Source organism: Manis pentadactyla, chromosome 3 (genome assembly GCF_030020395.1).
Source record: "Manis pentadactyla isolate mManPen7 chromosome 3, mManPen7.hap1, whole genome shotgun sequence".
Classification (NCBI taxonomy): domain Eukaryota; kingdom Metazoa; phylum Chordata; class Mammalia; order Pholidota; family Manidae; genus Manis; species Manis pentadactyla.
The window spans coordinates 132327441-132355436 of NC_080021.1; the positions used below are offsets into that span (position 1 = coordinate 132327441).

The 27996-nt window shown below is 47.0% G+C and overlaps 1 protein-coding gene across 2 annotated transcripts in view; it reads right to left on the minus strand.

Moving 5' to 3' along the window:
• Nucleotides 1-3644: 3644 nt before the first annotated feature.
• ROR2 (receptor tyrosine kinase like orphan receptor 2) overlaps nucleotides 3645-27996 on the minus strand; it is a 216905-nt gene continuing 192553 nt past the window's right edge. Inside the window, exons 5-9 of one of the 2 annotated variants that reach the window (XM_036894644.2) lie at nucleotides 17794-17921; nucleotides 14323-14637; nucleotides 13004-13249; nucleotides 9736-9938; nucleotides 3645-8491 (exon numbers count right to left, since the gene is read on the minus strand). In XM_036894644.2, coding sequence (XP_036750539.2) covers nucleotides 7049-8491; nucleotides 9736-9938; nucleotides 13004-13249; nucleotides 14323-14637; nucleotides 17794-17921 — 2335 coding nt within the window. In that variant the 3' untranslated portion in view covers nucleotides 3645-7048. The remainder of the gene's footprint in view (nucleotides 8492-9735; nucleotides 9939-13003; nucleotides 13250-14322; nucleotides 14638-17793; nucleotides 17922-27996) is intronic. The other variant, XR_005026703.2, reaches the window with a different exon arrangement.

A 27996-nucleotide genomic window follows, 5' to 3' on the forward strand; every position in this document is an offset into this window, starting at 1 on the left:
ACAATTAGCAAAACTTGCCCTGCAACCTCAATCCTTTCATCTAAGTAATATTTTCTTTTGATATTCCTGAAAGGGGATGGCTCTAATTGAAAGAAAACAGCAAAACAAACTGATGGTAACAAGTTGGTGATGATGTGTGGAAATGAGCTCACATTCATTGCTGGTGGGAAGGCAAAATGGTACAACCACCCTGGAAAATAGTTTGGGAAGTTTCTTGAAAAGATCACACCTACCACATGACCCAGAAATTCCACTAATAGGAATCTACCTCAGAGAATGAAAATGTGTCCAGATATAAGCAGACGCCAATGTTCATAGCAGCATTTCCATAATGGCCTCAAACTGGAAAAATCCAAATGTCTGCTGATGGATGGTTGAGCAGAATGTGGTATATCCATACAAGGGGACACTATTCAGCAATCAAATGAACTGTTCAGACATGCCACAATGGGATGAACCTCCAAAAGGTTCTCCAAGAGGCCAGAAGCAGATGCTACATGCTGTGTAATTCCATGTATATGAAATGTCCAGAAAAGGCAAATCCACTGAGACAGGAAACAGAGAAGATTGCCCAGGAATACCCAGTATGAGGGATTCTTGTGAAAGGGTATAAATGTTCTAAAACTAGTTTGGGGTGATTGAGGGCTGTACATTCTGCAAAGTTACTAAAAATCACTGAATTGTACACTTAGAATGGGTGATGTTTATGGAAATAAGTCAGAACCAAATTAGCTGGCGGTCAGTCTTCTTTGAGGTAGCCAGTGGAGGCTGGGTGAGCCCAAGATCTCCACCTAGAGGAAAGGCAAGTGGCTTCCCTGGGGCCCAGAACACACGCCTTGTTACAAAATGCTGTGGGCTTCCCAGGTGGTAAGCATCAGGCAGGCTGCACCTCAGAGACGGGACACAAGATAACTGCAAGATGCGGGTGGCCCAGGGTGCCCCCTTCAGTTGTGGCCTGCAGGTTGGAATGAGCAGCTATTCCCAGCCTGCAAAAGTTTTGCAGATGCCACTAATGTGTAAATTCATGCCTTGGCTACAGCACACCTTTGCCTTTTTCATGGGAAAAGCTTTGTCAAGCAAATTGAGAATGGAGACCAGATGGCAGGAAGCTGCTTCCTGAACACTAAGACCGTCCTTCAGGCGACTGGTACACAGCCTCCTCAGTCTTCTCCTTGGCAACTACAGCCTCATTTGGATTATCTTGTGTATGTCAAAGTAATGGTGAATTTTCTTAACGCAATTCAACAGTTCCACATACTTGTTATTAGTTTAGACTGGCTTTCCCCCAACGAGGTGGCTTTAGTGCAGTTTCCTAATAAAGATCTGGGGGTGTGAGTGGGAGGGGTTGTGAGATAATCAAAATATAAAATACAGTAAAACAAAGAAAGAGACAGTAAGATGATTGTTACAACCATAGAAAAGGTGTATGAGGCAGTACAATACAGAAAGATGCTTGGTTAGGTGAGGCAATGGGAATGAAAGTCAGCACTATGAAACGCTGTGCTGTTTGGGAAAAGCAAGAACATTCACAGGGGCTGACACAGATGGGGGCGGCGGGAGTGTGGGAAGGGCCGATACCTTCCCTTCACTGAATTCTCTTTTCCCTGCCCGGACCTCACTCCCTTCCCGTTTTCCATCTAGACCTGAGAAAGCTCAGTAAAGCAGATGCCACAGTGCATCTGAATGTAGCTCCCCCGGTGGGTGTGGTTACTGTGGGGGGGATGGGGGAGCACAGCTTCTTCGGGAGCTGTTGCCATCCCGGGTGGGGGTGTGGAGTAACTGGGAGCCTGGGGAGCAGTGCTGTACCTTCCTGGTGGGGGTGTAGCAGTTGCAGGTGGGGTCCCAAGGAAGCCCCTTGGTCCTGACCCTCCCTGGTTTCCTGCATATGCCCCCAAGGCCTTTCAACATCCAAGAGACAGATCTGAATTCACCTCTGACTCTGGACATTTTTCACTAAAACCTTAGGACTTTTGCCTGGGAAAGACAGTGAAAAGGACAAATCAGCAAAAAAATAAATAAATACTAATGAGTTAAAAACATTAGCTTGATTTGTCTTTATAAAAACATGCCTTAGAACAGGGACAAGGGTTCCCCAGCCCCTCCTTACACAGCCTTCTCCTCCCCTGTGCCTGCAGGCAGACAGCCCTCCAGTGCTGCGGGTCTCCAAGGGGTACCTGGGAACCACGCTGGTGGCAGGCACAGGGGAGGGCCCAGTGGCAAGCACAGTGCACACTGGATGTGTCAAACTCCCTGCCTTCACACCAGCTGGGTCACTGCTGGGAACTCCACCAGCAGACAAGCCCCCATCCACTGAGACCCCAAGACACACTTATATTGAAAAAGCAAGACAGAAAACAATTTGCAGAGAAGGTGACCACTTACGTTAAAAAGAAAACGAAGGTCACCATCCAAAACACAAACAACAACAAATGTTGGTGAGGATGTGGAGAAAGGGGAACCCTCCTAGCTGGTGGGAATGTAAATTAGCTCAACCATTGTGGAAAGCAGTATGGAGGTTCCTCAAAGAGCTCAAATAGAAATACCATTTGACCCAGGAATTCCACTTCTAGGAATTTACCCTAAGAATACAGCAGCCCAGTTTGAAAAAGACATATGCACCCCTATGTCTATCGCAGCACTATTTACAATAGCCAAGAAATGGAAGCAACCTAAGTGTCCATCAGTAGATGAATGGATAAAGAAGATGTGGTACATATACACAATGGAATATTATTCAGTCATAAGAAGAAAATAAATCCCACCATTTGCAACAACATGGATGGAGCTAGAGGGTATTATGCTCAGTGAAATAAACCAGGCGGAGAAACACAAGTATCAAATGATTTCACTCATCTGTGGAGTATAAGAACAAAGCAAAAACTGAAGGAACAAAACAGCAGCAGAATCACAGAACCCAAGAATGAACCAACAGTTACCAAAGGGAAAGGGATTGGGGAGGGGGGAAGGGAGGGATAAGGGGGAAAAAGAGGCATTACAATTAGCACACATAATGTAGCGGGCGGATACATGGGAAAGGCAGTGTATGCAGAGAAGACAGGTAATGACTCTATAAGCGTCTTGCTGCGCTGATGGGGATGGATAAGGGTGGGGAAGAAGAAAGGGGGCATTATGATTAGCATGCATAATGTGGGGGGGGCACGGGGAAGGCTGTGCAACACAGAGAAGACAAGTAGTGATTCTACAGCATCTTACTACGCTGATGGACAGTGACTGTAATGGGGTTTGTTGGGGGAACTTGGTGAAGGGGGGACCCTAGTAAACATAATGTCCTTCATGTAACTGTTGATTAATGATACCAAAATAAAAAATAATAATAATACAAACAAAAAAAACATACAGGTGTTTACTTATGTATACATAAACACCAGAAAGAGCCACGAGGAGTCAGTAACACTTCACTTGGAGGCGGGTGGAGGGACGAAGGGTGCACAGGGCCAGCGAAGGGGCTTCCCATTGTTGTCTTTGACATATCAGCTGCTCACTAATTACACTCAGGCACACCACAGAGATAGGAGTGTCACCGTCAAGTCAGTCAAATGCATTTCTTGTTTCCCAGGGCATATAAATGTTATGGGTACATAAATGTGCAATAGCACAGTGCGTAGAAAAACAATGTACATGACTTAATTTTAAAAATCTTTATTGCTAAAAAAAAGCCAACCATCATCTGAGCTCTCAGTGAGCTGTAACTACTGATCGCAGATCACATCACAAACATAATAATGATGAAAAGTTTAAGATATTGGGAGAATTACTACCTGTGACACAGAGACACAAAGTGAGCAGACACTGTTGGAAAAATGGTGCCGAAAGACTTGCTCAACAGTGGGTTGCCACAGACCTTCAGTTTGTAAACAAGTGGCCCAGGAGAACCACAACCCATTGGACATGTGCCTGTGGGGTAAACGAGACTGGGCAGTGTGGGCTGTCACTGTGCCCTCCTCCGGGGTGCATGCCCACTGTGGGACACAAGGCCTTCTCTTGCCGGTGTCCGTTGCCTAAATCTGGGCTTTCTCTACCTAAATAAACCATTATTCTCATTTCAAGAGCCAATTACTGAATGTTCACTAATTCCCAGGCCAAGAAATACTTAAGAGTTTCTTCTACTTTAGGGACCAATTAGGGGAAAACGGGTGAGGTGGGAGCAGGTCAGACCTTGGAAAGGTCACCCTGCCTCGTGCTGGCAAGGTTTCCAAATAGCACCCTGACGTCAGTTTACCTTGACACAATCTTCTTAAAAACTCATCTCAGAAACACTTTAAAAAGTTCCCATAAGAATCTCACACATAACCAACATCTGTGTATGATTCATCCCAAACATAGTTGTAAAATCAGTGTCTGAAAATAACTATCAATAGCAAGCTGCAAGGTGGAACTAAGTCTAAAGGGCGCACATTTACACGGTGTTTCCCTGTTAAAAGCAGCAAGAGCTTTTCTTGATTTAGTGGGAAGCTGTTTTACACCATAGCAGTTAGTCAGACACCCTAAAATTAGTACAGAAAAATCAGCCACTGCTCTTGACAGATTGTTTCAGCAAGGATCATTTATCAAGAAATATAAGGAGTGCAAAAGGCATTCGTGGCTTTGCAGGACTTGATTAAAAAGTAATTGCACTTCCGTGAGTTGCTCAGTAGCTGTGGCAATCTCCCTCCTGGGATGACCGAGGACAGGATGCTGTTGGGTGGACAGTATGAGTGATATTTACCTGAGTCGTGCAACTTCACCCCAGGTCCCGTTGTTCTGGAGCATCCCAACTAAGTCATTTCTGTTCAACAGCACAGGCTTAAAAGCTCAATATACCTTTCTAAAGATGAACTGAGATTTTTACAATTAGAATAAGCTGTAACAAGCAGATGCTATATTTGGCCAAAAAAAAAAGTTCCCCAAATCAAAACCTCCCCCACTCCCCCAAAAAACCCTCCAAATGTCTTTCTGCAGAATCTCCACTGTTCGCTCTGTGGGGCCGTCAGTGGCTTGGGACGTTGTGTTCTTGTCTGGGGATTCGGTGACGATAAACTGCAGGGGCGGCTCACCGCCGACTCTGCCGCGGACAGAGCAGCCAAATCACTATTTCCCATTTTTTACTCTCAGGTCTCAACGAACAGCTAACCACCAGGTGTACCAAATTAGAGATAACGTTAAGTTCCTCTTTCAGATAAGTGGAAATGAGAAGTAGCTCCATTTAACCCTGAGTTCTTTGAATATGCAACTCAGCCCACACTTGCCAGGAGAGGGGCTCTTCGGGGCTCCTGGTCCTTAACCCCAGTCCCGGTCCTCCTCTGCCCCCCCATGGAGAACCCATCCTCACCGCAGGGTATGCAACTCGGACATTTTCTTTCTTTACTGATGTGTGTGGCTCCATCCACAAGCACCATCACACCCAGGCAATAGGGCAAGGGGTGGGCAGGATGGACCTGAAGGTCAGGGTGGCCCGACGTGCTGGCCAGCCAGGGTCACCAGAGCTGGGCTTTGAAGCTCTCAGTGGGCCCTGAGGGCACATCAGCATCCTCTGGTCACTTGTTAGAAATGCACATTCCCGGCCCCACTTGGACCACCTGGGAGCAGGGAGGGCAGTGCCTCTTTTGTAAAAAAGGCCTACATGAGCTTCTGATGCAGCAAGGGGCCCCTGTCCACATACGGGCAGCAAATTCCCAGCTGAGTCCTGGCTGTCCCCAGGGGGTGTGCCACCCCAATAAACAGAAACTCTCCCAGCCCGTCCAAGGCCAAGGGCAAGGCCCAGAGGATGTCTGCTGGCAGGCAGAAGCTCCTCCAGGTCTCACCAGGTTGCGGCTGTGTGCTGAGCCCCTCCCCTGATCACAAGTCCTGGGGCCACTGCTCCTGAGTGATGCTGGCTTGGCTGGCTGCTGGGCTGAAGGGGCAGAGGCACAGGTGGCCCCACCCACCCCCAGCCCAGTCCCAGGGCCCTCAGAAGAGCCAGGCTCCAGGTCTAAAAATGTCAGGGGCCCTGGCACATTTACCTGGCCACATATATTCTCTCAAATGCAATCGCTAGTGAGCGCCCACCCCAAACCCACGGTCTCTGTCATGCAGCACCTTCCAAAGTGGCCTAATACCCCCACAGTCTGCAGAGGGCAAACCAGTTGTTCTGTTTTGCTGTATTGGATGTGCCAGGTATGGGAGCTACAGGTGAGCCCGAAGGTATGGGAGTTACAGGTGAGCCCTAAGGCCTGGGAGCGAGAAGGGAGCCCCACCCCACGGGCTGGCAGCACCTGCAGGCCTGCTCCCACAGGCTCTGAAATGCAGGGACCTCGCTGACACGCGGTTCAGACACAAGCAGACCAACATACAATCAGGTGGCACCCCAAAGTGGGCAGCACAAACAGTTAAATTACTAGGTCATTTTTTAAAGCTCAAAATACTTCAGTGAAAATGGCACACAGAAACCATATAAATTACACTTACGGTCTGTACATGATTCTAACAAAGTAACAATACTGTGCTCTATACAACATGGCTTCCTTTGTGACATTCCATGCCAAGAAACACTTTTCCTTGAATTCCGGAAAAGTGGGCAAAATACACATACAGGATAACTGAAATCATTTCACAAAAATACGAAACTGCATCAGTTTCTTTTAAGGCACATTTTGTTTTAGCACAGAACTCCCATTTCAGAAGCCCCTTTTGGATGGGACCCTGGCAGGTGGCAGGCAGCCATGTCCTGTTCCCACTGACCTTTGGTAGTTGAAGGGAGACTATTGCTGGCAGGGGGACAGCAGAGGGAATGGCAGCCGCTGGTTGCATCAAAGCCAAGGTCCCGCCTTCCCGCCTTGGGAGGCCTATTTCCCCAAAATTTCTCTATATATGATCCACATGCAACATGGAGGGAAGATGCCATCTGATTTCCCCGCCAAAGCACAGGCCCTGCTTGGCACCCATCGACCTCCAAGGAAATAAATGCAGGTGGCACCGGTCACCACGTGTCTTGCAGGGCCACCAACCCCACCTGCCAGGCACCCCTGGGGCTCAATCTTTCCCCCAAGCACCCCACGCACACCCTTGTCCCTCAGGCTTCCAGCTGGACCTCGGCCTCGTCCACCTGCAGAGTTTCATTGTCCCCCAGCAGCTCTGTCTCCGGGACGGAACCATCCTCCTCCTCGGCTTCCTGCCCGGGGCTCTGGGCTGTGTCTTCCGGAGTGTTCTGCGCATCTTCAATGCCTTCCGAGAGCAGGGCCGCCCTGTCCGCCACAGACGTGTTGGAGGGCGCAGTGGTGACGTACCCGGTGCTGGTGGAGCCACTGCCGCTGTGGTGGGAGCCGGGCTTGGGCACCATCTGGGCCGGCACCTGCTGCGGGGCCATCTGCACCGGGATCTGGACTGGGTAGAAGTTGGGCAGGTAGGCCCCGTAGGCCGGCACCGGCTGGTAGCCGTTGACAGGGATGTAGAGCTGGGGAGGAGGCACCAGGGGTCTGATCTGGCCCTTCATGGGCAAGAACTGCGGCTGCGGGAAGGCCTGGGCCTTCTGCTTGGGGCCCCCGTAGCGGGCGTTGCTGACGTTGCTGACTGGGCTGGTGCTCAGGGAGCTGGTCTGAGTGGCGTTGCTGGCCCCCGAGGTCTGCGCGGAGCTGTTATACGTGGACAGGTTGCCCCAGGCCCGGAGCCGGCTGTGGATGTCCTTGAAGCGGGGCCGCCGGCTAGGGAACTCGTTCCAGCACTCAATCATCAGGGCGTACACCCAGGCAGGGCAGTCATCGGGGCAGGGCAGCACCTGCCGGCTGCGCACCAGCTCCACCACATCCTGGTTGGAGTGCCCGCAGTAGGGCTGCAGGCCATAGCTGAAGACCTCCCACAGGACCACGCCGTAGGACCAGATGTCCGAGTCCACGGAGAACTTGCCATACATGATGGCCTCGGGGGACATCCAGCGGATGGGCAGCAGCGTGCTTCCCATCAGTTTGTAGTAGTCGGCCGAGTACACCTCCCGGAACAGCCCCAGGTCCGAGATCTTCACGGTCAGCTTGTCATACACGAGCACATTGCGGGTGGCCAGGTCCTTGTGGACCACGTGGTGGCTGGACAGGTACTCCATGCCCGAAGCTATTTGTGCCACCACGTGCACAAAGTCGGGGGGCTCCAGGGCAGACTTCACAGTGCGGTCATCATCTGTGCTGCCCACATCAGAGTGGGGTGAGCGCATTACCAAGAACTCGTGCAGGTCGCCGTGCGAGCAGTAGCTGAAGATCATGCTGAGGGGCTGGTCCTTGGTGACCACGCCCAGCAGACACACTATGTTCGGATGCTGCAGCCGAGCCCGCAGGATGGCCTCATGCCGGAACTCCTCACGGAGCGACCCTTCCGCCTTGTCCTTCAGTGTTTTGATGGCCACGGCCTGAGTCTGCTCACTGGGCGCCGGCCCGAACAGATGGCCTTTGTAGACTTTCCCGAACCGGTCCTCCCCAAGCTCCTCCATGAACCTCACTGTGGACAGGCTGATCTCCTTGAGTTTGGCCTGCCAAGAAAAGAAGCCCCAATGAGATATTTTTACCCCACGACAGGAGAAGGGAGCACGGCCACTGGGGGTGGGGAGCTCCGGGGCAGTCCCAGTGCCCCCACCTTACAGAGGACAGGGTGGTCCTGGATGTCCCAGGCTCAGCCTGTGCACACACTGCCCTCTGCTCTCAGACACACTCATTCCATGAGGGTACCTGGCAACTTCAGCGGGTCCCAACCAGGCTACACACTATATACTCCAAATTCATCCAGGAGACTGCTGCAGAGCGTGGGTATCTATTCGCACACAGCCCAGCCACGCTGGGCTCCAGCTGTCCCAGAATCATGCCTGCTCTCTCCCAGGTATGTCCCCCACCCCAGGCCTTTGCTGCTCTCCAACATATGCCTACGCACAGGGGTCCAGCCACTGCTGCTCGTCACAGCGAGACCCTTTGTGTTTCTCTGGAACCCTGTGTCTCTTGGCCCCTATGACCTGTGACCCCTTCTGTGCAGCTGGCTCCTCCATCCTGGCCACAGGGGACTCCATGTCTTGTTGCTGTCCAGCCTGCACCACTCCCCGCCAACCCTGTACCCCGGCAAACACCCAGAGACACTCCTGGCTACAGAGCTGCACAAGCCCACTCTCCCCTTGACCACTGTGAAGATCCCCTTCAAAGGCCAGACCACAGTCATTTTTCCTCCAAAGCTTGCAAATAACACAAAGGTTCCTTCACAGAGACCAGGAGAGCCGTGACAGGCTTTCTCCTGTGCTGGATTTCAGTGTGTTCTCACATCCTAAGAACTCTTGGGGCATGGAGGGGTGGGCAAGGGACACCTGTTGTTACAAGACTGTCACCCTGTCCTTTCCCAAAATAGTAATAAAGCCAAGCCAGCCACAAACTGACCAATCAGGGCCCAGACCCCTCAAAGGGAGATAGGCCTCGGGTGGCAGGGTGATGTGAGCCCTCTGCCTGTGTCCTGTCGGGAGAGCCGAGGCACTGCAGAGCCAGGACGTGCCCTCTGCCCAGGCCAAGAGCAGCGGTCTAGGCAGAGGAACCCAGGGCCTGCAGGACGTGGATCCTCAACACGCCCACCACTCATTTCCAAAGGACACAGGAGTGCTGATGTGATTTGGAGAAAGAAATGGCAAAATGGAGGGCACTTGAAAAGAACTGTGTGTATCGGGTAAATTAAAAGACCCAAAGCCACAGGTATCACTCCGCCGGGAGTGGTGCTGCCGCCCAGGCAGGGGAGCGCGCTGACCTGCTTATGCTGGCTGATGAGCGGCATCTCCACGTCCTGGCTGGGCGAGGCCATCAGCTGCCGGCGCTGTGGCGTGGAGGCAGAAGCCTTCTGCTTATTCCGGCACATGCAGACCAGGAAGAAAAGGCACGCGATGACGAGGGGAATCGCAATGCTCGGGACCAGGATATACAGAATCCCCATCCTGCTGCTGTCCTGAGGACCTGTGAACAGCAAGGCTTCGTGAGTATTCTGAAAACACCCCCTCTTCAACTCAAAGTCCTCCAGCAGCCCCCTCCCAGCTCCAAAGGAAACAGTTCAGCACCAGTGGATAAGCAGGTAAGTTGTACTAAGGGGCAAAATTGCACCTCAAACCAAAAAGGGTGACGTGACAACAAATGCACAGTCCGCTTGGGTTTATGAGACACAGTCTGAAACTGCCCCCACGGAAACAAACTGGAGCAGAGAGAACAAAGGCGCCTGGAAGGTCTTACCACCGTGATGACCCTGCCCCTTTTTCTTCCTGATGCCGGAACCCGGGGCAAACAGGAGGCTCCAGCGGCCTGTTTCAGCGTCACCGACCCTGACAGAACATACCTGACACCCCCTCCTCGGGCAAGGAAACCCAGGACTGGAATGAAAACGATCCTTTCTTTCATTCAGTATTTTAGGACTTTCCCCATTTTGCGTAGGGAACACATACTATTTTAAGATAATCAAAATGCATTTTATTTAAAAGAGCCCTGGTAGCCAATGGGTTTGACCCAATATAATATGCAACAGGGCACAAGAATTCTTGAAAAGCGACAGTGAGATGTATAAAGGGTCTGAGGCTTCCTGTGGCTGTCCTTTCTGCCAGCGGAGCGCAGTGCTCTGTCTCCCTCTACAGGACTTGCAGAAAGGAGGCAGGTACGAGCGGCAGGCTGCAACTAGCACACGAAGGGGGCTGTAGTGGCCCCAGGCCCCGCCGCCCCAGGCACCGGCATATGCAGTGCAGGAGGCGTCCAGCTGGTGGAAGACTGAGCTCTCCAGATGCCACCTCCTCTCCTCCTGGCAGTTTTCTCCTTAACTGGGTGAATGACTGCAAGAGACAGGACATCCTATGACTTCTGGTCAACGTGTCCATGAAAGAGCTCACTCAGTTCTAAAAATGAATACTATGAGCACCTAAGTGAGAAAGCATTGTCTTTCCCGGCTGCCTCTAAAATAAGATAGACTCAAATAAAGCCACACACAAAACTGCCCTGGTCCCACTCCAGAGGCAGGTGTTCTGGAATCCACCCTGGGTCACTCTCATTATGGAGGCCGGAGGAGAGTCTGCGACCCTCGGGCCAGGATCAGAGATGTGAGCACCATCCAAACATCTGTGCAACCATTTATTTTATCATTTTCTTCTTGAAATCACCAACAGAACATGCTTATTAATAATTGTAGTATTACAGAAAAGGGAGTAATTCCTAATAACCTATTTCACCAAAGGCTACACCAGTCAATAGCCTGGTGTGCACCTAAAGTTTTCTGTGTATTTTAAGTAAAACATGAAACCACTGACACCCAACTATTCTGACATACAGAAGCAGCAGCTTCATATAGGTTTTCAAGGTAAAATTTTAAATAGAATTCATTTTTAGATAGATTCCTATCATCCACACTTCCTGCCCCAGTTTTGGGGCAGAACTGTGTGTGTGAGTGTGTGTGTGTGTGTGTGTGTGTGTGTGTGTGTGTATGTAATATGTTTATTATATACAAATAGGTATGTAGCTAGACATCGCACACAGTTAACAAAGACAGATAGCTCTGGGCATTCTTCAAGCAGCACACTATTCCGTGGATGGATGTACTGTCATTATCACCCAAGCCTCTAATGTAAACAACCAGTCTATTTCTTCTTTAGCTAGTAAAAGTGATTCTGAAATAAATATCTTTGCATTTCTGCCCTGTAAGTGCAAATATTTCTGCAATATCAGATTCCTGGAATTTCCAGGTCAAAGAACATATGTGCTTTTATGTTTTATTTTAATTACAGAAGTAATAACTGCTCATCGTAAAAACGCCTTATATTTTAACATTTCTGTAAGGTCTTGGGAAATTGCTGCTAAAAGTTTGGTATGTGTCTTTGCAGAACTTCATGAAATAGAGCTCTCTATGTGTGCACACGCACACACGACAGAATTTTTACTCCTTTTGTTTCTTTTACAAAGAAAGAGGGGAAGGAGGGGCGGGGGAAGAAGGAGCAGCAAGCAGACAGAAACCAGCTCTTGCCTGCAGCTCACTTCTTTGCCTTAACAGGACATCAAGAGCCTCCTTCCTCACGGGGAATGTTTTTGAACAACTGTAGCATTCAATAGAGTAGCTATACTATCATCTCACTTCTGACATTTTCATTCTTATTTCTGCAATGGACACACAATCTTGAGGATTTGTGTGTGACCTGCTGAATTAAAGGGAGTGCCAAATTTGGAATGGCCAAGTTACACCACAAGCGGTAATGAATACCGCTGTTCACTTCCTTCAAGGGCAGGATGGAGGCATGCCGGGCCCCAGGCCACTAGGAGGTTTCCAGGTGAACGAGAGCCTGGCTTTCCTTCAGCTGTTCATCTCTTTACGCATCTGCTCACAGTAATTTAATGCCAACCCTCTGCCTCCAGGTTCCAAAATGTAAGACCTAGAGGGCAACTGAATCTCAGGCATTGAGGCCATGGGAGCTGGTAAAGTGACTAAAATGAGTAAAATAAAGATAGTAATCTTTGTAAAGTTTGCAACTACTAATGACACTCTTCTACTACTTATAATTTAACAGAGAAACTGCAGGAGAACTTGTTCAGAGATTTAAGATCTGTTTCTTCCTCACTCTGCCAAGTCTCTGTGCAGGAGCTAAATGGGGAGTAGGGGAGGGGAGGGGTACCATGCCACCACCTCCAGACAAGCTAAGCTGCTGGTTCTAACTGCAACGGGCATTTTTACTGATGTCAGAAAATACTGTGTGGAGATGTTAACGGAGAAACCAGATGCCGAACTGAATATCCCAGGACCACACACGGGGGCTGACAGAAGGCTCCCGATGTGAAAGCAGTCTCACAGGGTGAGGAAATGAGGGCTAGTTTGCACATTATTCTTCAGGCTTTGCAATAGTTTGAAATGTCCTATAATGACCAGATATTACTTTTATAACTACCACAAAGTCCACAGAGGTGCCCCAGGGGAGGTGCCCACAGCCTCCTTCCCACATCACCACACAGAGCACTCAACAGTCAACACATATTAAAAAAGAGAGAGAGGGGATACATACTACAGGAGGGCACGTCACACAGTTCCATGCGTACGTTTTTATTCTGTGTGAAGCACCAGGGCCCTTCCATCTGCCCGCCAGGGTTCCTGCAGTAGGCGTGCCCCCCTCCAAGCTCGGGGAAGTCTGCGCTGCTCAGCTGGTGGCTGTGGGGGTGCTGCAGTGCCCACAGCTGGCACTGGTGCCCCGACTTGGTGGTGCTCACCGTCCCTCTGTACTCTGTGCCGGAGCCGTTGTAGCACTGATGGTCTGCGGGAGAGGATGTGTTAAGGGGCCCGCAAAAGAAGAGCAAGCCCTCTCCTTTGGGGGTGAAGAGATAGCCTTCTTCAGCTGCTCCAGAAGAGAACAAGAGGACCACTTCACCTACGGGCCCACAGTGGAGCTTCCAAAGGACTCCAGAGTTTTACATCTCTCCCAAGAGAAGCACCATTCAAAGTAACGGCTCTAAGTAAATTCCCAAGTGCACAAATTACATTTGGGTCCATCATCTATAGGGAAGAAGACCCTTTGGAAACTACTCTATGGCCCCAAATCCACCTCTGGGACCCACCACCCCATCCTGAATGAGAATGTCAACCCCATCTCCTGTTCAGTTGCCCCAGAAGTTAAACTGAACCATGCTGGGGGGAGATGAACCTCCCAGATGCCCCCTCTGCCACCCAGGGAGGTCCACCTGTGTGTGAGCAGAGTCAGAGCATCACCCATGCTCCAGAGGACACAGCACTCTCTAGCCAGCCTGGGGCAGGGGGTGTTTGTTGAATAACATCACTTCTAGGGGTGCTTAGCGGCTGCAGGCACTGTTCAGAACTTCTAAATATCAACTCATTCAATCTTTCTTCCAGCTCCCGAGGTTAGTAGCTATTACCCCACATAATACAAGGAATCAGTATGTAACCAACTTGTCCCAGATCACACAGAGTGAGTCCTGCAGCTGAGACCTCACTTATGCAAGGTGCCTGGCCACACTCAGGGAGCCCCAGCCTCCCTGAGGAAGTGAACGCAGCCTCCTTCCTGGGTCCCCACTGGAGGAAGGGGCAACCCTGAGGCAATCAGTGAAGAGCAGTGCTCCCGGGTTTGGAAGCCAACCCTCCCTCCTCTGGTGCTCCTGAGAGCCAAAGCCACCAGGCACTGAGAGTGCCCCTGTCTAGCCCAGGCTCCCGGTGGGCAGAATGACTTACCCGAGTACCCAAGGAAGGAGGGCCCCACTGGGGTGCAAGCCTGGGGCCAATGCTCCCAAACCCCTGCTCCTCATGGGCCCCGTCCCCCCATGGTGGCCCGGTGTTAAGGGCCCAGGCTGTGGACCCATCGGCGCGGGGACTCACAGCGGCCCAGCCTCTCCGCCGGGATGCCGACGCGCATGCAGTTGGCTGCGTCCGGGCTCTCGGGCATGGGCAGCGCCTCGCACTTGGGCAGCTGCAGGCGCATGAGGATGAGCGGGTTGGAGCGCGCAATGGTGTACTCCTGGCGGCACAGGTCGCTCTCCAGCACCTCGCACTCGTCGCGGCACAGCTCGCGGGGTTTCGGCGCGCGGGAGCGCGCATCGCACAGCGGGAACACGAAGTGGCAGAAGGACGGGATGGCGAACTGTGAGCACTGGTCCGACAGGTGTGTGGACGTGCCAATCATGGTGAAGGCCGCTGCGGGGACAGACCGCGTCAGGTGGGGGACGCATCTCTCTCCCAGCGCCCCAGCCCCCACCCTGTGCAGACCTGGGAGAGGCGCTCACGGAGGACAGCCCCAGGGAGCTCACGAGCCGCACCACACCCAGGAAGTCCCTGGTCCCAGGGCTTAACTTAGAAACATCAAAGGGTAAAAACAAAGAGGGAAATCCAAGCACCAAAACTCATCTGCAAGACTTCTGTGACAGGAGGATTCTGATTTCAGACCCAAAAGCCACTTCCTAAAGCCCTGTCCTGAACTGGGGGCCCTGCCATCACAGGGCGGCCTCTAGAAGCAGAGACTGGAGGAGGACCAGCCTTGGTCTTCCTGCAGCAGCCTGGGGGCCTCCGGAGAGCAGGCGGGGGCGCCCCCAGCAGAGGAATAGTGTGTGCCGGCAGATGGACGACCAGCCCCGCGACATGCCCCCGAGAAGCAGGATGACGAAGGAGTGGCAGGGGGCGGGGTGCACACGGGGGAGGGGGGGTTGGGGGGGAGAAGCAGTGAGAGGAAGGGGTGGGGCTGCGGGGCCTGGTCTGGGTGGGTGAAGGGAGCCACGTGGCCTGACGCAGGTGGAAAGGTGCTCCTCCCCTCTCCTCCACAGCCGGCTTACCACGATCTGATGTGGGGCAGCCAAAGAAAGGGAAGCTCCTTGGCCTACAGCCTATGAGACCCGGCGAAAAACGGGAGAGGCTGGAATTAGTCTGGGACCCCAGCTGCACCCATGCCTTGGAGTGCTGCTCTTGGCGCGGCCAGCAGGTGGCGCTGCAAGTGCTCACTGCCTGAGGGACCCCAGGGCAGCCCCTCCGGATGAGCTGGCCCGGAGCCCCACAGTCACTGCAGGGTAGGTGGACACTCAGTCCCTTCTGGGCCTGTGTCTTTATCCATCCAGAGTGATTCTTGAGATGGCACCTTGGGGATGAAAGCCCACATGGAGCCTATAAAGAGGCAGTGAGGCGAATGGCCCCTGGAGTCTGGTAGCAGGCTTGTGTCCGAGGCACTGCAGTGCACCCGTCACATCGTCCTCGTCCTCTTGGTCCCCTCTGGCCAATATCAAAGTTGAGGAACAGCGGTCAGGCTGCAAGGCCTCCAGAAGCTGGTCGAAGAACCCCGCTGGAAGCCGGCATAATCCCATCACGGGGGAGCTGGCAGCCACCAGGAGGGCTGTCTCCCGTGTTGGCCTGGACATCCAGGCAGGGAAAGACTGTCTGAGAAGGCCAAACCCGGGGTTTCTTTTGGGTGCTCACTGACAGAATGTCATGGCTGGCCCTTTTAGGATTTCTCCTCCCCACAACCCGAGAACATATTCCAAGGCTTATTTCTGAAAGTGATTGTAGGCACCGAGGAGGTCCTCATGTCCTGGCTCGTGTCCGTATGCACATGTCATGCTGAAGGACTCTCGGGTCCCCTTCCCTGGGAAGCCCCCCTGAGTCCAGGGAACCAGTTCTGCCAAGCAGAACATCTCTACAGCCAACGTGGTCTCCAAACCACAAGTCAGTCCATCTAGAGAAATTTATTTCTCCAAAAATCCACAAATCTAGATAATCCTCATTTTAAACTTTTATCTAAAAAATGCTACAAAATCAGTCTATTAGGATATCTGAGTTGTTTCACCCTCTAATCAATTCCTGAAGAAATAACTGAGGGGTACTTTTGTGCCTTGAATCAGTGTTTGCTAAATAGTGGGATACAAAATTAATTCTGGAGTCTGTGGCAAGCATTTTAAAAGATGATTAGAACAAAATGGAGGATGTCAGAGGGCATGGTTCATATTAAGGCTGTAAGCAACTCTTTTCTTTAATGAAATAAAACTGAAGAGAAAAGGTCAAGTGCAATACTTCTGTTAAGGGTGAATGCTGTTTCTGTAACTCATTTCAGTTCTACGAAATACACGCATGCATGCGCACACTAAGTCATAGTTTTTACTGCATGTCAGGGTTAACAAGGTTTGAGAAGTTCTACTTTAAATCTCCAATGAGAGATACTAATGTATTCAAAACATCCTCCCATTAGACCAACAGCACCTTCCAGGCCCCATCAGAACCTTCCATGACCATGACCTTAGTCCCTCCAGACTGAGGATGGAAACAAGGCCAGGGTTGACCTGGAGGTCAAAGGGCATTTCAGAGATACCTATGTGAGTTTCCAGTTGGGATCCACATTCTCACCCCTTCCCAGGGCAGCACTTTACAAGCTTCTCTGCAAACTATACACATTTCCCAGGGAGCCCAGCATCAGAGGAAGGCTGATGGGTCTAGTGGGCACCCAGGGTCAAGAACAGCTGTGTAGAGAACCCAGTTAGCCTGCAACATCTGCTGCCTTCACAAGGTTGTCCTTGCTCCTTGTACAATCTGGAGAGAAACGTGCACGTGTTTGTGGGGTGCGCAGGGACAGGAGGAGGAGGGCTTTGCAGGGGATCTGGTCTAACTCATTGTCTCACTTCTCAAAGAATTCCCCCAAAAAGACCTTTACATCAACGTGTAAAAGTGGGTGGGTTGAGGGCTGACAACCAACCAGAGACGGTGACTCCTAAGAGATGGAGGCGAGCATCCTCTTTCCTAAATTATCTCACACCGTGAAGCAGGAAGCTGATGGCCTGACTGTTGCCTGGAAGCTGGGGCTCCCTCGGCTCTGAGTTTGCTGCAGCACCCTCCTGCACGGCCAACAGCCTGCAAACCTCTCTACCAAACAGTTCAAGTCAGTCCCGAGAACTTTTCAGCAAGAGCAACTCTGAGAGGGTGTGAGAGTCAGGAAGGCAGGACAAGGAAGTGAAGAGGGGTCGGGGGGGGCCAGCCTGCCTGCAGTGTGGCCGCCCTCGGACAGAGGCCCTGGTGATATAGTGAGGTCAAGGCAGCTCAGGGCTCCGGACCCACACGGTCAGTCTGCTTAAGTATGTTAGAAGTATGGTCCGTGTCATCTGCACCTGCTAACTTGAGCATGCATATGGCAGCATTTTAGGGTAATCTGTGACCAACTGCAACTGCTTGTACAAAAGGTCTCCGACTTTCTATTGCAAAACACCTGGAACAGGGCCATACTGTCCGAGGTAGTACAGGACACACACAGGTGGATGCCTACTCTATGGCAGGTGGCTGCGCCAGCACTCACAGTCTCACAACAAAGGCCTGCACTCCCACCTGTGATGCGGTTCTCAATCTCCCCCTGCATCTGCAGCGAGTCCACATAAATGGTCCGATTCCCAATGAAGCGCGCACAGGCGATGCCCCGGTACGGCTGGCAGAACCCATCCTCGTGGTAGTCATCTCTGGTAAAGACACACAGTTTGTAAGTGTGGGGAAGGCGTTAAGTATCTCTGATTAGTTTCCTCTTCTTAAATACAGTATCTTAAGATCTAGTCATCTTGTTCCCTAGCATTTACCCAAATAAAATGAAAATTTATGTCCACACAAAAACCTGCACACAGGTGTTTATAGTAGTTTTCTTCATAATGGCCAAAACTCGGAAACAATCAGGATAACCGTCAGTGGGTGATGGACAAACTGTGGTACATCCAGATACTGGAATATTATTCAGAGCCCAGACCAAATGAGCCACGAGAAGACATGGAGGAGCCTTAAGTGCACTTTCCCAAGTGAAAGAAACCAATCTGAAAAGGCTACGTACTGCATGATTCCAACTCTATGATGTTCTGAAAAATGCAAAACTATGAAGACAGTAAAAATGTCACTGGTTTCCAGGGGCTGGCAGGGAGGGAGGGATGAATAGGCAGAGCCCTGGGGGGCACTGTCATGGTGGGCACACGTCATCTGTACATTTGTACAAACCCACAGAATGTACCTAATGTAAACTAGAGACTTTACTTAATAATAATGTATCAATACTGGTTCATCAATTTTAACAAATACACCACAAAATATTAGTAACAGGAGGAAACTGTGTATGTGCTGGGTACACATGATGTGGGGGGCGGCGGTTATATGAGAACTCTGTTTCTTCTGTTCCATTTTCCTGTAAATCTCAAATTGCTCTAAAATATAAAGTCTATTCACTTACATAAAATATCCAGCATCCTCAAGGGGGGATGGAACCAGGGGAGGACTGGGTGTGAAAGATGGAAAGTGTACACAAGTATTCATGTACACATACAAACACACACAGAATGTTAAACATGAACATGTTTCATATGACCTTTAAACTGCACAAAACTAGTACACTAACTCATAAATTTCCACTGATCGCAGCAAGGCTTTCATGAGAATAAAAAAACTTTAGGAATTAAATTGTAGGAGAGAAATCTCTGATATGGAGAAAAACAATGGAGGGGATTCCAAAAAGTCTGGCCCTCAAACAATTTGCACGAGATGTGCTTATACAACAGGGTGGGACCCCATGACTGCTATGGAGACAGCACAGACTGTATGTACAAATATGGGGGACAAAACAGGATACTCACCAAAGCGCAGTCTGCCCCCTGCCATCAGCTCAACCTCCCAGGCCTGCAGGGACAGCCTGCCCACATCCCTGCTGGCGGCTGTGCCAAGTATTTTCCCACAGACTCTGTTAGTCCTGCCTTCAGCCGATGAGACCGGCCACTGTAAGTGCCCAGGTGCCTTTTAAAGTGGCCCTCAGGATGCTCCAAGGAGACAGCGAGAGTGGGCACAGCAGCTGTATTAGGGCTGCCGTCTGCTGGGGAGCAAAGGAGAGGGGCCTGGGGCTCTCAGGACAAACCTCTGATGAGTGCCTCAGGCTTGTAATTAAGTGGCACGTTTTCTACCTAATCTGAAGACCTGCCCATTAGCCTAACACTTGCCATTCCATCCTATGCTGATTTAGACAAAGCCCAAGTGAAATCTGCATTGTGTGCAGTTCCACCAAATGACTCAGAAATGCCTGTCTGCCCTCCCACGGAAAACCTGCACACTAGTAGCAGTGAAGACAGAGGGTCGGGCACCTCTCTGCAGCCACCTCTGGCTCTCTCCCTCCTCTGCTTCTTTTCTGTCCTTGAAGAAAATCTCTTTCACAAAGAAAAGAACCCAGAGCTATAAATAGTGTAAATAAGGAGCTCCTGGTGTCAGCAAGAGCCAGGAGGCCTTTATCTCAAGCTCACTGGCCATTATTTCTATGGGTCAAGGAATCCTTAATAGAGTTTAAATATGTAAGCACAGTGCTAACAATGCATAGTCAACCCACCCTGTTCACTCTTAGCAAGCTGGAGTTAAGTGTTGATTAAATTAAAACCAATGCCTATCGTTGCCAAATACACCAGCATGAGAATGAGTCAACTCTCCCCAGTGTGTGCACCATAGGCCATTCTTTGCAGGCTGGGTTCAGGGCACTTGCCCCTGATGCCAGGACAATCACTGAGATGCCTGTGCTCTGACGATCATCAGCTGAACCACGGATATGAGATTTGAGTCAGCCAGTCCTCAGGCTGACCCCACAAGAGTGAGCAATTTCTTTTCTCCACTTCAAAAGTGAAGGAAGAGAAAGCCCGGTCTCCCGCGGTAGGCTTCTCCCTGGTCACGAGCCCACAGGAAGCAGGAAGCAAAGGGCGTGGGGAAGACATGCTTCATGGAGCTGATGGCCATGCCATCTGGGCCACAGCTTACTCGTCTCAGTGGGCTTCCAATCTGACTTTTAGAGAGAGTCCAAACACATAAACAGCAGTGGTTGGAAAATGTGTCCTTCAGGTTTTTGAGAAAACAAGTGGGAATTACTTTCTAGTTTCAAACCAAATTATGTTTTATCTTTACCTGGCATAGTGTGGGAACTCTGACAAGTGGAAGAGCTGGAAAAAGGCTGTAAAACTGGTCACTCAGAGCCCAAAGAGAGGGCTGAGATAGAAGCTGTCATCTATAAAAATACCCCAAACCACACAGTGAAATATATGCTCGCCAAACTGCAGAACATCACTGTTACAGAAATTTAATTTTTGAAATTTACATTCCTAACTCTTCCAGGCACTGATGCAAGGCCTAGTGACACAGATTAAAAGGGAACTTATACACTAACAAATTCATGGTCAAGGAGAGGAGGGAGAGAAATAAGTACAGTATGGGTTAAAAAAAGCCATGGAATAGGAGTGGGACACAGAGAGGAAGCCAAGGAAGGGGGCCATCACACCGCGATGGAAAGTGCTTCTCCCTGGAGGGCCGGGAGGTGGGATGGCTGACAGCGCCTCCCCACAACGGGACATGCGAAAATTAAAAGTTAGTTTGAAGAAAACCTTAGAAAAATGCCTGGATATAAATAATGAGTGGCCTTTAAAGGAAAGCCCTGCTCACTCTGAGCCTTCCTTGCCTTCACTTTCAGTGAGGCTGATAGGATCCTACAGTAGCAGAGGCCAAATGGCAGTGTTCAGTCACCAGAATTAAGGGGGCTGCATTTACTATAATACACAGCAGGGACAGAATGAAAATCAGAGTGTTTTGAGCCACAGGGATCACAGAGAGCAGGTGTGATGATTAGTTTTATATGTCAACTTGGCTGGGTCTCTGAGTGCCCAGATAGCTTGTCAAACCATTTATTAGATGGTATTAACAACAAATTGATTAAAACAGAAAAAAAGTTGTTAAACCTGACCAGTCAGTAGAAAATTTTCAAACAGAAACAAAGACAAAAATATTTACAAAAAATAAGCAGAGCCCTAGTGCACTGTGGGAAAGTATAAGGGGCCTAACTTACAGGCAGTCAAATCCTAGGAGGACAGGAGAGATGCGAGGAGTCAGGAAAGAGACTTGAAGAAATAATGGTCAGTTTTTTTCCAAATTTGATTAAAAAAACAGTAAGACACTGATTCAGAAATGTCAGTGAAAAGCAAGGAGGAGGAATACCAAGGAAATCATGTCTAATCATATCATAGTCAACCTGTTGAAAACCTAGGATAAAGAAGAAAGTGGGAACATGACAAATAGTGGCCAACCCCTCATCAGGAGCAATGGAAACAGAGGACCAGGGATGGCAGCTTTAATACACTAGGAGCAAAAATGAGCTGTGAACCTGGAATTCCATACTCAGCAAAAACATTCTTAAATAAAAGGGTGTATTACCCAACAGATACAAAACATGAGTGCATCTAATTTCAAAGCCTCATAATTTATGGACAAGAATTGACAGAACTAGAGGATGAAACAGAAAAGTCCACAAGCATAGCTGGAAATGTTAATACCTGTGTCTCAGAAACTAATGGAACTGGACAAAAAAAGTAGTGAAGAAACATCAGTGGAAACACTACCCACCTCCTCGACCTAATGGACATTTGTAGAACAATACACAAAAACAGACAGCATACATGTTTCAATGCACATGGCATGTTCACTCAGAGAGACTATGTGTTCAGCACAAAATAAGTCACAATAAACCTGGAAGAATTGCAACCATAAAATCTCTGACCATACAGAATTAAATTAAAAGTCAGGAACAAAAAGATATTTAGAAAGTCTCAAAATATTTGGAAATCAAATAGCTTACTTCTAAATAACCTTTGGGCTCAAAAAAGAAAATACAAGGAAAATAAAAGGGTATTTTAAATGGAATGTGAAAATGTAAAATATGAAAACTACAAAAGATACCAAAAATTTGTGGAATGCAGCTAACAGCAAGTTCTTTTCTTTCTCAGTGCAGTAATTAGAAATTTACAGATTTAAATGCTTGAATTAGCTATGGTTTTATACCTTTAGAAGTTAGAAAAGGAATGCCAAATTAAACCTGATGTAATTAGAAGAAAATACTAACGTCAAGAGCAGAAATCAATAAAATAGAAAACAATGGAAAAATCAATAAAGCCAAAAGTTAATTCCTTAAAAAATTAACAAAACTTAATGAAAAACTGATTAAGAAAAGGAGAAAACTCACATTGCCAGTATCATAAATGTACAAGGGGACACCACCAAAGACTCTACAGATATTAAAAGATAGTAAGAAATAGTATGAACAAATATATGAACATAGATTCTACAACATGGAAAAAAATAACACATTCCTTGAAAAACATACACCAATATTAGAACAAATAGAAATAAAAACTCAGAGTAGTCCTAATTCTCTTGAGGAGCTTGAAGTTGTAATAAAAAGCCTTCCCATAATTAAAACTACAGCCTTGAATAACAGAAATTGGTGAATTCTGTCAAACATTTAAGGAAGAAACCTCAGCAATTTTACACAAACCCTTACAGAAATAAAGGAGTATGGGATACTTCCTAATTCATTTTATGAGGCAAGCACAACCTTGATACAAATACCTGACAAGGATGTCCCAGGGACATTACAGACCGAGCGATGCCTCCTGATCAAAACGGGCACCGTGCTCCAAGAAATAATAGCAAACTGCCCCCAGAAAAGTAAAAAGAAAATATACAAATGAATGATGGACCAATTGGGTTAACCCAGGAATACAAGTTTTTCAACATTTAAGAACCAATCACCAAAACCACAAAGAGGGAAATCATGCATAATCTCAGGTGACATAGAAAAAGCAGCTGACGGAGGTCAATATTCTCTAAAGCTCTCAACAAAGAAAATAACTTTCTCAATCTAATAAAAAGTATCTATGAGAAAAATCATCTATAAGAAATCAATCAATCATCTATGAAAATCCTACCACAGACATGTTACTTAATGGTGAAATAAGGAACATTTTCCCCATAGAAACAGAAACAAGACAAAGATGTCCGCTTTTACCAATTCCATCCAACATTGCTGTGGAGATCTTAACCATTATGATCAGAGGATGAAGGTAAGTATGATAGACCAATAGAAAGATACATAGATTATGTATAGATAAATGGTCTACAGATCGAATTGAAGAAATAAACTCTCTTTACTCACAGATGATATCAAAATTTAAATAGAAAATCCTAGGAAATATATTTAAAAACTACTAAAACTTATGAATTTAGTAAGGCCACAAATAAGGTCAATATAATTATACTTCTGTATGTGACAAACAATTAGCAAATGAAAATATATGGTAATGTTAAAAATACATGAAAGAGTAATCAGAGCCAGAAAGTAAGATGGTAGGTTCCAGGAGCTGCAGGGAGAGGCAGTGAGTGTTTAATGGGTACAGTTTCAGTTTGTGAAGATGAATGTCCTGGAGATGGATGTCATGATGGTTGCACAACAATGTGAATGTATTTAATGTTACAGAAGTATGCACTTAAAATGCTTAATTATTAGGAGTAAACTTAATAAAATTTGTACAAGACCTCCACACTTAGAACTTCAAAACCCTGAAGAGAAAAAGAAAACCTAAACAAATAGAAATATATACCATGTTTATGGATTGGAATACTCAATAATTTTAACAAGTCAGTTCTCCAAACCACAAAAGACTCCGAATAGCCAAAGTAATCCTGAGAAGGAAGAATAAAGTTGGAGGAATGAGACTCCCCAACTTCAAGCTCTACTACAAAGCCACAGTAATCAAGACAGTTTGGTACTGGCACAAGAACAGACCCATAGACCAATGGAACAGAATAGAGAGCCCAGATATAAACCCAAGCATATATGGTCAATTAATTTACAATAAAGGAGCCATGGATATACAAAGGACAGCCTCTTCAACAGCTGGTGTTGGTAAAACTCAACAGCTACATGTAAGAGAATAAAACTGGATTATTGTCTAACACCATACACAAAAGTAAACTAAAAATGGATCAAAGACCTGAATGTAAGTCATGAAACCATAAGAACTCTTAGAAGAAAAATTAGCAAAAATCTCTTAAATATAAACATGAGCAACTTTTTCCTGAATGCATCTCCTCAGGCAAAGGAAACAAAATAAAAAATGAACAAATGGGACCAGGTCATGCTAAAAAGCTTCTGTACAGCAAAGGACACCACAGCAGAACAAAAAGGCATCCTACAGTATGGGAGAATATATTTGTAAATGACATTTCTGACAAGGGGTTAACATATAAGATACAAAAAGATCTCACACACCTCAACACCCAAAAAGCAAATAACCCTATTAAAAAATGGGTAGAGGATCTGAACAGACACTTCTCCAAAGAAGAAATTCAGTCGGCCAACAGGCACATGAAAAGATGCTCCACATCGCTAATTATCAGGGAAATGCAAATTAAAACCACAATGAAATACCACCTCACACCAGTTAGGATGGCCAACATAGAAAAGACTAGGAATAACAAATGCTGGCAAGGATGCAGAGAAAGGGGAACCCTCCTACACTGCTGGTGGGAATGTAAACTAGTTTAATCATTGTGGAAAGCAATATGGAGGTTTCTCAAAAAGCTCAAAATAGAAATACCATTTGACCCAGGAATTCCACTCCTAAGTATTTACCCTAAGAATGCAGAAGCCCAGCTTCAAAAAGACATATGCACCCCTATGTTTATTACAGCACTATTTACAATAGCCAAGAAATGGAAGCAACCTAAGTGTCCATCAGTAGATGAATGGATAAAGAAGACGTGGTACATATACACAATGGAATATTATTCAGCCATAAGAAGAAAACAAATCCTACCATTTGCAACAACATGGATGGAGCTAGAGGGTATTATACTCAGTGAAATAAGCTAGGTGGAGAAAGAGAATTACTGAGTAATTTCACTCATCTGTGGAGCATAAGAACAAAGAAAAAACTGAAGGAGCAAAACAGCAGCAGACTCACAGTACCCAAGAATGGACTAACAGTTACCAAAGGGAAAGAGACTGGGGAGGATGGGTGGGAAGGGAGGGATAAGGGGAATAAGGGGCATTACGATTAGCACACATAATATAGGGGGGACATGGGGAAGGCAGTATAGCACAGAGAAGACAAATAGTGACTCTATACTCTAGCATCTTACTATGCTGATGGACAGTGACTGTAATGGGGTATGTGGTGGGGACTTTATAATGGTGGGAAATCTAGTAACCACAATGTTGCTTATGTGATTGTATATTAATGATACCAAAATAAAATTTATTTATTTATTTATTTAAAAAAAGAAGGTCAGTTCTCCAAAATGTAATACCACCCCATCAAATCATAGCAGGATTTCCCCCTCAAATTACTTTCACTTACAAAGGAGAAAAAAAAACTGTATTATGAGAAAAATGGATTTTACCCAAGTGAGCAAAATTAACATTACAATAATGGATAAACTGATACCAGGTACTTCCTGGTGTGATTTTAGTCAGAAATGCATAACCACAATCTAATCATGAGTAAACATCGGCCAAACCCAAATTTAGGGACAGTGTATACAATAACTGCCCTTCATTCATCAAAAACGTCAATGTGATGAAAGGTTGAGGAACTGTTTCAGAGTGAAGGAGACTAGAGCAGTATGGTGAGAATCCTGTACTGAGGAGCAGGATCTAAATAGCATTACTGTGACATTAAAGAAATGGGAATGGGAGTACAAATAGCAATTCAAAGACATATATCTTGAATTGGAAACAGTTCTAAGGGAATATTGTTGAAGGGAATACACACAGAAGTATTAAGGGGCAAAAGGGTGTAATGAGTGCAACCTACTCTCAAATAGTTCAGAAAAACTAATAATTGCAAATGTGCATAGAAGAAATGAGTCAAATATGGCAAAGTTATAAAAATTGGTAAACCTGAGTAAAGAGCACATAGTATTACTTATTACTATTCTTGTAACTTTTCCATAGGCTTGAAGTTATTTCAAAATCAAAAGTTAAAAGAATTTCCAGTAGGCTCTTTTGTAGAAATTGGCAAACTGATTCTAGAATTTATATGCAAATGCAAAGGTACTACAATACCCAAAACAATCATGAAAGAGAAGAATAATTATGGTTTCTTGACACTACCTGATTGTTAAGAGTTACTATAACATTACAATTATCAAGACAATGTGGAATTGGGGTGTAAAGACAGATCAACAGAATATGACAAAGAACCCCAAAACAGACCTTCACATATGACCGCCTGATATTCAATAACGTCACCAAGTCATTCAAGGAGAACAGGACAGTCTTCTCAAAAATGGTGCTGGAACGACTGGATAATTATATGGAAGAAAACTCAAATCTGTAACTCACCACTGTACACAAAAATTGCTTTTAAGATTAATCTCAGGTCTAAACTTAAGAGTTAAAATTATAACATGTAAAGAAGGAAACATGGGAGAAAATCTTTATGGCATTGAGGTAGGCAAAGGTAAAGATTTCTTAGACATGATGCATAACAGAAAAAAATGATCAATTTACCAAAATTAAATTTTCCTGCTCATCAAAAGACAGCATTAGAAAATAAGCAGGCAAACCACAGGCAGGCAGGAAGCATTTTATACATCTGACAGAGGAACTGTATACAGACAAGAATTCCCATAACTCAATAGGAAGACAAACACCCAGTAAAACTGGGCAAAGGGCCCAACAGATAGTTCACAAGAGTGTGGACTGAAAAGATGGTTTCATTTTTAGTGATCAAGGAAATGTAAATTAAACTACTGTGACCATCACAGCCCAAGACACTAAATAGCTAAAATTAAATCACTGATGACATCAAATGCTGACAAGGATGTGGAGCAACCAGGAAGATCATATATTGCTGGTGGCAGTGTAAGACCACTCTGGGGAAGAGTTTAGCGGTTTCTTATTCAGTTTATATGTACATTTACCATCATACATATTCACAAAAATACTTGAACACAAATGTTCACAGCAGCTTTATTTACAATTGCCCTAAAATGGAAACCCAAATGTCCATCAACAAGTAAACAGATAAACATACTGTAGCACCTTCATACAACAGAACACTTGTCATCAATAAAAAGGAGTAAACCACATGGGAATCTTTCAGATATTATGCTTTGTTCAAGAGCCCAGACATACAAGTTTCCAAAAAGAATGTAAGTAGCACAAGGCAGGAATTTTTTGTGTTTGATTATTTCCGTCACTGTTGTATCCCCAACACCTTGGACCGGGCTTGGCACATAGTTGGCCCTCAATGTAAAGTTGTTAAATGAATGAATAATTTCCTTGAAAACTAGACACCGTACTTTAAATTTCCCTTAACTTCCAAGATGAAATACTCCTAGCATCCACTTATACTGATGTCATATTAGACACAGCAAAAATGTCATTTGGTCCAACTGAACACACCGAACACTAATGTTCATGTCATAAAACCCAAGTCAGTGGAACCTTTCAGAAACACTGGCTTTTGCCACGGCCATTGCTAAGGCCAGGATCACACGAGGCGGCCAGAGGCAGAGGAACAGTGGCTCCCGTGTTACCATTTCCCTGGGAAGTAAATGCTCTCTTCCCCTGTATTCAGGGGGGCGGTCCCTCTCAGGCAAAGCTGGGAAGGTTTTACTTCCTTGAGTGACTTTGGAGGTCAGTGTGCAAATAGCTATTATCCACGCATAATAGGGTATGTTAGCTAATACATGTGGCTC